Consider the following 9981-nt stretch of genomic DNA (forward strand, 5'->3'; position numbering starts at 1 on the left):
CCCTTCCCTTCCCTTCCCTTCCCTTCTCTTTTCTCTCCCCTTCTTTTCTTTCCATTTTCTTCACTTGGACAAAAGAAATATTAGAGGGTGTACTAATATTTAAAGTCTCTACTTCTGATGGTCAAGCTCCTGGAAATGACCTTTCAACGCTGGGGAGATGACCCCAGTCCCAGCAGTTGTCCAGCCCACCCAGGGTCTCTTTCCCTCAAATGTGCATGGTTAACCAAGTCCTAGTGTCTCCCTGGAAGCCTTGAGAGCACTTGAGTCCTCAAGGGTCCCAAACTGAGGAGTCCTCCTCAGTTCTTTGCTGCCCTCAGGCTAATAATGCCTTACTGTTTTTCCTCACAGATATCAGCATTATCCTAGATCCTTCTCTCACTTCTTCCCCTTCCTTCTTTTTGCTAACTACTATCTCTGCTGTTTCTCTCACTGGCTGTGACTACTAAAGGGAAGCAACAACTGCACATATACTGCCTTTCAGTTCCTTGACGAAATATCACCTCTGAAGATCAAAAATTGGAACCATCTTTGGGTCTCTGTTTTTCTAGTCACTAATGAATACTGGGTAATCAAATTGTGCCAGTATTACTTCACCAATGTCTTCAAATGTTTTTTCTTCATCTTTAAAACCACTGGTCTGGTCAAGTCATCAATGCTGCTTCTCTGGAACAGGGCAGAATCCTCAGTTTTGTTTTCTTGACTTTCTTCACCCTGCCCCCGTCTGTCTCCATGGTGAATTCAACAAGCATAGTGGTCCTTTGGAAGCACAAATCAAATCATTCATGTTTGAATCAAAATCCCCTAGTACACAGTGTACATCTTTGCTCTCAGACAAAAGGCTATTCATTCTTCTGCATGGTGTTTGACCATAGCATTCCTATGGAAAGCTGTGCTGATGGTCCATTGCATGGTCTTTCCTCCCTGGTCATCTGCAGGTGTATTGTCTTCCTGGAACGCTGATGGTCCATTGCATGGTCTTTCCTCCCTGGTCATCTGCAGGTGTACTGTCTTCCTGGAATGGTATTTCACATGCTCTTGGTCTCTGGCCAGGTGTTTCTTGTGACTCAGCAGGACTTCCTTTGGATAATTCTTTCTGATATTCCCCAGGCTTGTTCAATACCTCCTTTAGGCTTTCTTGGTCATCATGACTTATACTCTTGGGGAGTGCAGGTATATTCCCTGGATATCACATAAAGCCTGGAATCAGGGAACTGCCATTCAGTACTGCATCTCCAATACTTGGAACACATAGCAGGTATCTAGCATGTACATAGCAGGTAGGAAAGCTTGAGGAACAGTGGTGTGTGTGTGTGTGTGTGTGTGTGTATGTGTGTGTGTGTGTGCATGTGTGTGTGCATGTGTGTGTGTGCATGTGTTGGAGTGATCACAGAAGTGCATCATTTTCTTCACTCTTTCCATCTATTTGTACTTCAGTATGTCCTAGGTGTAAGTCTTGTAGGACGTACTGAGTGGTAGAAAGGTTGTGGGAGCCGAGACTCACCCACAGGCATGAGAGCCATAACCAGCTTGGGGTAGGCAATATTGGAGCATCCAACTCTGGCCCCACACACTCTTTGACAGATGTCAGGGTCCACACAGGCAACTTCATCTGCAAAAGAAGGGAGCTAGATGATGATGTCTAAACATGTCTAAAATGTTTCTTTTTTACAATGTTCTCTTAGGGGAGAAACCCTGACAGTCCCTGCTGTAGCTTACCTATCCCAGAAATACTTTCTCTGTAAATGCCTCGCAAAACTTCCAATGCATAGACCGCATCATTAGTTCTTACCTGGGTACAGGGCCCTGCTGATCATGCCAGGCATGACAATGAAGAACATTGGGAGGATCTTTAGGTAGCCTCCTAACACGGAGCCTCCCTTGGCATGTGAAAGATTCTTGGCTGCGAGAGACCTTTGCACAATCACCTGAAATAGCAGTAGTGGGGATATATTACTGGGTCAGGGCAGGGCTTAGCTTAGTGCAGGTGAGCCCCACAACTTGCCAGTTTTTGCCTCCATCCACTCCCAGGATAAGGCCCAATCTTCTCTATACCAAAGTGCCTGTTTGTTTATTGGTTTTCAGGAATTCCCTGCTGGGCCATGCCAGACTGGGGACATTACCTGGTCTGTGCACCAACACCAGGTGGCCAAGACTGTGAGGCCAAAAATGAGACCTGGCCAGGGAATGTCTCCATTCACAGGATCTCGAAGCATGTGGAAGGCATCAGGCCGTGGGAGGTGACAGGTGGTGTTGGGAACTGTGGTATTGGGGATGGCCTGTCTATAGAGCTGCTGCAGTCCTGGGTACCAGCCGACCTCCTGAAAGCCTGTGGGAGAAACATGGTATGAGAAATGGCCTGTGGCTCTACTCCTAGCCCCTCATGAGCCTCTGGGTTTGAACTGATAGAAAGATTGGGAATAGGCAGGGATGCTGGGCTTTGGGTTTTGGAGTAGTGAGAGCCCTGATTTTAGGAAGTGTTGACATAGAAAATTTATATGGCTTTGGGCTATGGAAAGTTCTAGGGGCTAAGATGGGGTGTCTTTAGAACTCTTTCTTACCCAGAAACATGAGGACCAGGGCTCCCCCGACCATGATCACGGTCTGTAGAGCATCTGTGTAGATCACAGCTGTGAGGCCCCCTGGGTACCCAAGGATAGGATAGATCAGTCAGCATCAATGGGAGGTTTCTCTATGGCCTACTTCTGTGTTCAGATACACTAGGAGACCAGAGAAGACACAGGAGACCTTTTAGCAGGAACCCTAATGACAGGCTCTCTCTCTATTCCATCCAATGATGATGGAGGCTGGTTATGGGCCAGTGAGTTCTGATGCAACTACGTTTGCCCCTGGCAAGGTCTAGTCACCATACCATCAACACTCCATTGTTCTTGCCATTAATATGCCCAGGTTCACTGCTTTCCCTTGGAAAACCCACATAGATGCCCCCGTCATTCAAAGACAGCTAACTTAGCCCTAAGTTGTTATTTTCTGGGCTGCTATAGCAGGATACCAGTTCTATAACTCAAAGGAAGCAGAGAAGAGTGTGTTCATGGCTTTGGAGACAGTGATTATGGCCCAGACTTTAGTTTCCTGATCTTCTATCTCATCCATGTGCAACTCATCCTTAGCAGGACCCCACATTTCTCTCATTACCTGTCATTGTGGAGTGGGTTTTTCATCTCTGTACTTCCAACCCCCTTTTTCATCTGTCTCTGTGAGCTCTCTCATCTTACATCTGTCTTCATTTGTTTGTCTCTGTGTCTCTTTCTCTTACTATCTCTCTCCGAATCACAAGTATTCTGTGTGTCTCTGTCGTCATCTTTCTGTGTCTGTCTCAGTGAAAGCACCCTTCCTCACCTCACTCTCTACATATCAATATGGCCCTTCACCCTTTTTACCTGCAATGGTGTAGACAGCTGTCACCACCAGCAAGATGACTGTGGAGAGATAGAGATTCCAGCCCAAGGCCATCTGGATGAAGAGGGCTCCAGAGAAGATATCAGTCTGTAGAAAGCCAGCACCCACAAGTCCATGCCACCCAATGCTTTCAGGATGGTTGCTGTGGGGGTGTCACCTACCTTAGCAGGTGTCTTCAGCCTGTCCTCAGCTGTCCTCGAATAATGAAGACAAGACTGAGTGCCATGCTGATGAGTTTGGTCTTGGTGTTAAAAGTGCCACGCTAGAGAATATGGCTTTGACCTTGCAGACATGGAGGCATGGTAGAATTTAGAGGGAAATAAAACTGTATAAAAAGAAACAAAACAGCTGGGCCTGAATGATTTGTTTGTCTATTATGAAAGGGAAGCTACGAATGAAAGTGGAAGATGGAGGAAGTGGAGCTAGAAGCTGGAGAGGGAGAAGACAACATATGGAGGGAGAACAGATGCAATGCAGGCTGTTGGCTGCTCCACGGCATAGCACAGGCCTGCTGACTGGGCAGGCAACCACGGACTCTGGATAATCTAGGCGCTTGGGTTTATTATGGGACTTGGAGTATAGACTTTACCCCAGCTAACAATATTGGTCCTCAAAGTAATTTGATTGCTAATCTAGTATCTGATTAATTCTGTTTCCTTCAGTCTGTTTGTTCAGCCAATCACATGATTGTTTATTAAGTGATTTCAGACTCTATAATATTATAGTGTGTGTGTGTGTGTGTGTGTGTGTGTGTGTGTGTGNGNGNGAGAGAGAGAGAGAGAGAGAGAGAGAGAGAGAGAGAGAGAGAGAGAGAGAGAGAGAGATGTAACCCTCTGGTGGTACGGCAGTCAAAATCCAATTCTGATCCCAGATCTAGTCTTTCCTCTGTGTAGACTTGGATAATTCACATAACCTGTCTAGATGTGTTTTCTGAATTTAGTTCAATAAAATAGCAGTAGAAATCTTTCTGACTCCAGCATTCTAGGCTATTAATTGTTGCTGAATGAAGAAGCATCAGTTAATATAAAGATGAAACAATAGGCTCAGATAGGTTTTGGAATGAAAGATCAATATTCACTTAAAACATTTATCCTTCATTTCTGCTTGCCTCACTTCTGGATGGAGTCACACTCTGAGGTCATGTGCATCTATGGATCTTTCTGTTAACCTTCATTTCATCCACATATGCTTTCATTTTATTCCCTCCCTCCATTCATCCCTCTCCCTTTTCTTCCCTCCTTCCTTCCCTGCCATCAGTGAGCTCAGCCTAAGGCCCACAGTAAGTGATCCATCTTTGAGTCATACCCACCGATATCTTGGTGAAGATGTAGAGGATGAGAGAAAGGACTGACATGTACACCTGGATCCTCTGTCCCCCAAATCGTTTCTTCAGGTACTGTGGCATGGTGACCACACCAGCTGCGATGTACACAGGGACAAAGATCCAGCCCAGGGCTAGAAGCAGGAAGGTTGCCTGGAAGAGCATAGAGAGAGTATTTTGATTGGACAAAAGATGAGCAGCTTTCCACCTGAGGATAGCATGTTGTGTGGAAGAGCCCTGAACAAGGAAATGAAGGAACTGGGTCCTCATGCCAGCTTTTCTGAATAACTCCAGCTGAGTCCTCTCTCTCTCTCTCTCTCTCTCTCTCTCTCTCTCTCTCTCTCTCTCTCTCTGGCCTTGATTTCATTATCTATATAATGGGTCCTCGGTTTACCACACAACCACCCAAGTTCTTCCAAGATATCTTTCATCTCTAAGGCCAGGCACAGGAGATGGTTCTGACCCTCAACACTCTGGAGCAGTCAGGTCAGCTTCCTTACGTTCCACTCGAAGCCACCCACAGCAAGGCCTCCAGCAGCCCCTGTTCCAGCCAGGCCGATAAATAAGCCACTGCCCACATTGCTGGACATTAGAGATGCTCCAATCTGCAAGGCACAAGTGAGGTTAAGGGTCAGGGGTCATAGTTAGTTTGAAGCAATCTGGGGGTTAGGACCATTAACAGAGGAAGCAGCTAGAGGCTGTGATTTTTGAGACATTGTAGAACCATTTCCGGGGGTTCTTCTTTCTCCTCATAAGGGCACAGCTAGAAGCACAAGTCATATCTCGTTATCCCTATGGGATTCCGGGTTCCCAGATCAGGCAGTCTATCCTGCTAAACAGACAGAGGTTCCTTGTCCTTAGACTTCCTGCTCCAAATAACCAAGACATTTAGAGGCTCCTGAAGGCTGTCAGGGTTTTCTCTACTCTTTAAAGAGCAGAGTATGAGCAGTGGTGAGCAGGGAGCCATGGTGAGCATCACCAAAACGGAGGTGCAAACATGGCAGACATTATAAGTGTGAGTGAATGAGAGAGAAAGTGTGTAAGTGAGTAGGTGAGAGTATGTGGGGGTTGGTTTGTTATGTGTTTGATTATGTGAATGAGTGTGTGAGAGTGGGTGGGGACAGTACATTTGTGCACTGTACAAGTATATGCAAACCTTGGTTTGTATGAATGTCTGTGTGTGTGTCCCTTAAGGTGTGGCTATGTGATTGGGAAAAGTTGAGACTGTCTGAGTACATGAATGAGCATGTGAGAATTTGTGTGTACATTTGGTGTGACTGGGATTCTAAAGAGGCTGGGCCTCCCTTCATCTGACTTTGGGAAAAAGGAGTTAATTTTTAAGGGTCAGTAGAAATTTAGGGTGTGTTCTGATGGACAGATGAGGTTTACATATGTCTACATATTTTTGGAGATTGTTGAAAGCAGTCTCATGTCACTCTTCTTTAGTAGTAAGTGTATATGTCATTCTTTCAAGAAAATAATTTCTACTTCCTATCTACTCAATTACCTGATACCCAGCAACTTCATCAAGCAATAGGTAACCCCAGTGCCTTCTTATACCCCAGGTTTGATTATATTGTTCATATGCCCACACAGCTCTGTGTATTTCTATAGCCAAAAACTCAAGATATACTTTGACAGGTCCAGTGCCCAACATAAGGCCTACGTGTGGAAACAGAAAAGGGGGACTCAACTCTCCCTGGGTATTTGAATACAAGGTTGCATCAAGTGTTTTTAGGGTATTTATTTCTGAAGTCTTAAAACTTTTTTCCTGTGAATGAGCAAAACTGAGGAGAGTATGAGTAGCTTTGTCCTTTGACTGATAGCTGACAAATTCTTCTCTTTTTTTTTATATCTATATATTTTTTATTATTATTATTTTCTTTATTTACATTTCAAATGCTATCCCGAAAGTTCCCTATACCCCCCCGCCCCTGCTCCCCTACCCACCCACTCCCACTACTTGGCCCAGGCCTTCCCTTGTGCTGGGTCATATAAAGTTTGCAAGACCAAGGTGCCTCTCTTCCCAGTGATGGCTGATTAGGCCATCTTCTGCTACATATGCAGCTAGAGACTCGAGCTCAGGGGGTACTGGTTAGTTCATATTGTTGTTCTACCTACAGGGTTGCAGCCCTCTTCAGTTCCTTGGGTACTTTCTCTAGCTCCTCCATTGGGGACCCTGTGTTCCATCCAATAGCTGGCTATGAGCATCCACTTCGGTGTTTGCCAGGCACTGGCATAGCCTCACAAGAGGCAGCTATATCAGGGTTCCTTCAGCAGAATCTTGCTGGCATGAGCATTAGTANCTAGGTTTGGTGGCTGATGATGGGATGGANTCNCGNATGGGGTAGTCTCTGGATANTNCATCCTTTCATCTTAGCTCTAAATTTTGTCTCTGTACCTATATCCTTTCATGAGTATTTTGTTCCTTATTCTAAGGAGGAATGAAGTATCCACACAATGGTCATCCTTCTTGGATTTCTTCTGTTTTTGCATAATGTATCTTCGGTATTCTAAGTTTCTGGGCTAATATCCGCTTATCAGTGAGTGCATATCTAGTGACNTCTTTTGTGATTGGGTTACCTCACTAATGATGTTACCCTCCTAAGCCTGAATGCCTTAATCAGGCAGCTCTCAATTGAGCAACTCCAATTGGGCGACTGGCCAGACGGTCATCGTGGTATCTCAGCTGCTTCCAATGCCTTATGGATCCACCCACGAGGCTAACACTGCAGCTTCTGAGGGGTGCTGCAACTTTGGTGCTGTAGAAGTCACAAATGGCTACTTTCAGAGGCTGTGTTGTGGTCATGACCTCTTCAGAAAACATGCATCGAATTGGGAAGAGCTAGACTTGGGCTAGACTTGACTTGTGGATGACAGATGAGTACTTATTCTACAGCTACTCAAGTAACACAGGAGAAGGAGAATAGCCCCAGGGGCACAGAAAATGTCCGTTATTAGTGCAGTGTGAGGCTTGTGATTGGTCCTAATCTAATAGTATGATTAGTGGAACTGGGATCTGTATGTGTACAAAGATGTAACTCTGGGAATTATATTCTGAGTAAAATGTGCTTCACTTCTTTTCTGGCCTATAAGTTGATTGGTTGTCACTTTTTGTTCAGTCGGTTTGGGAGAATTCTCTTCTGTGTATCTCCCCAAACTGCCTGCTTCATCTCAGTGTTGAAATATTTGGCCCAAATGGTTTCTTCTCCTACTCAGTGAACATGCGGGGTTGGTTTCATGAAGAGCATATTAGACCACAGAGCTCACCAGCGTTAATGGTGAGGAAGCAGCTGAGTTCCAGAACCCTCAGAGAACTAATGACCCTGCTGTTCAAAATGGTGACACAGAACCTTAGGCTGAAGAGTTACACAAAAAATTGAGGTCAGAAACTGCAAGAAACTTTAGGACATAGTGGGACCACTGAGAACCAAAGAGGCTGTTAGCACTGTAAATCTGGATCAATGAAAAAGTTTGAGAAAGACACAAAAGGCTGAACAGTTGAGGGGCCCAACACCTGAAGCTCAGAGATGTAACTTTATTTACTCTCTGGATGTTGGAGCTGCAAGCTCAGACCAACAACCCCTGCCCTGTGCACCTAGAACAAGAACTCTCTGGGACCATGAGACTTCATTTCTATTGTATAGAATCACAGCTTATAAACTTCTGGAGTTGAGTGCTATCAACAATATGCCCCCTTTCCATCTCTGATTTCTTTCTAGATAGAACAAAAGAACCCCTAGAGAGCCATCTGAGACACACACAAGAGGCATCTCAGGCTGCTGGTGGATTGGGGCAAGAGATGTGTTCAGAGTTGGGAAAAACATTAGCATGGTACCTATATAGTTCTGGCAAGGAAAGGTGAGAGGAGGCCGTGGGTGGTGAAAGCTGAGAGTGTATCCTGGGAGAGGAGGGAGGAAGGTCAACTCACTGGCCACCAGGTCATGGATCTCCCAGCCAGGAAATAGCCACCAATGGTCCCTCGACTTGCACGGATGGATGACTGGAAAGAATATGCAGAGATGTTAGTACTTTTCAAGTCTCTTTACAGTCCCCACCTTTCATCCCAGATTAACTTCCCTTTTGCTATAGGCATTGTGGGGATAAAGAAGGCAAGAACTGAGGTAGAGCAAAGCTGTCTGTATACTGATGGTGTCAATATTTTTAAACTGTAGTCTGTGGGAGAGCCACACCATTGAGCCCACTGAGGATCTTGGAAGGAGCCAGTAGGTGGTTAGGCAATAGCCTGTTTTGGGATGTGAATGTTCTCTGGGAACACGAGGCCAAATATGTTGGTCAAGACACGAACATAACTGGAATGATAGCTGTGGATTATCCACATCTGTGGTATTGATGTAGAGAAGAGGGTGTACATTAGGCTCAGGGTAGCTAGGGATGGTCAGGACATGATGAGAGTCTCCGATGTGGGCTGATAGTAGGTAAGGATGTGTTGCAATTTGTGTTCAAATTGTTTCAAAGCCCTGTGTGTTAAATACTTAGTCTTCAGTGCACTATCAGACATGGAGAGTTTAGGAACTGTTTGCTTTATGAGGGTTCTCACTTAATATATCAATACATTGATGGATTCAAAATCGAAATGGCTATTGGGAAGTGACAAAAACTATGGAAAATGAGCTCTGATTAGAAAAAAAAGGGTCACAGAGGGTGTGTATTTGAAGGTTATATCTTGTCACCAGCCTTTTCCTCTCTCCCTGTCTGTTTTCCAATGAGCATGTGATGATCATGCTCCTCCATTGCATGCTCCTGCTGCCTTCCTATGCATCCGTTGCATCAGTCAGCTGGGTGCAGTCTGAGGCCTCGGAAACCTGGAGCCTAAAGACATCTTCGCTTCTTTAAACGGATTTACAACATTTTGTTACAACAGAAAGCTGACATGGGAGTAAAAATAACTTCAGAGTGGGAAGCAACAAATCTGACTAGATCTGACTAGATCCTAGAAGTAGGGGAAGGAAAAAAGAAAAGATATTAGGGTTCTCCCACTGGCTACCACAGGGACTGCTGAGCTCCTGCCTACCAACCTCTTTCCCCCATAGCAAGCCTGTGAAGCAAGGACTAGCACCTCCCCAGAGGAAAGGACCAAGAGCCATAGGAATTCCTGACTAGCTAAGAGTAGGGTGATAAGCCACCTCACAGTAGTCAGAAGGTACTGTACTGGTCTTTCAGCAGAATCCTGTGTTGATAACAGTCTCTCTTTATTTCCGGAACCTGCATGCCAGGCATTG

The 9981-nt window shown here is 45.3% G+C and overlaps 1 protein-coding gene across 1 annotated transcript in view; it reads right to left on the bottom strand.

Moving 5' to 3' along the window:
- Positions 1 to 8740, bottom strand: part of Slc5a9 (solute carrier family 5 member 9) — a 21972-nt gene extending 13232 nt beyond the window's left edge. Inside the window, exons 1-8 of the mRNA XM_021200302.2 lie at positions 8670 to 8740; positions 5239 to 5343; positions 4727 to 4891; positions 3399 to 3504; positions 2559 to 2639; positions 2121 to 2326; positions 1790 to 1925; positions 1502 to 1609 (exon numbers count right to left, since the gene is read on the bottom strand). Of these exons, the coding sequence (XP_021055961.1) occupies positions 1502 to 1609; positions 1790 to 1925; positions 2121 to 2326; positions 2559 to 2639; positions 3399 to 3504; positions 4727 to 4891; positions 5239 to 5343; positions 8670 to 8684 (922 nt within the window). The 5' untranslated portion in view covers positions 8685 to 8740. The remainder of the gene's footprint in view (positions 1 to 1501; positions 1610 to 1789; positions 1926 to 2120; positions 2327 to 2558; positions 2640 to 3398; positions 3505 to 4726; positions 4892 to 5238; positions 5344 to 8669) is intronic.
- Positions 8741 to 9981: the final 1241 nt, after the last annotated feature.

This window comes from Mus pahari, chromosome 6 (assembly GCF_900095145.1).
Source record: "Mus pahari chromosome 6, PAHARI_EIJ_v1.1, whole genome shotgun sequence".
Lineage (NCBI taxonomy): Eukaryota > Metazoa > Chordata > Mammalia > Rodentia > Muridae > Mus > Mus pahari.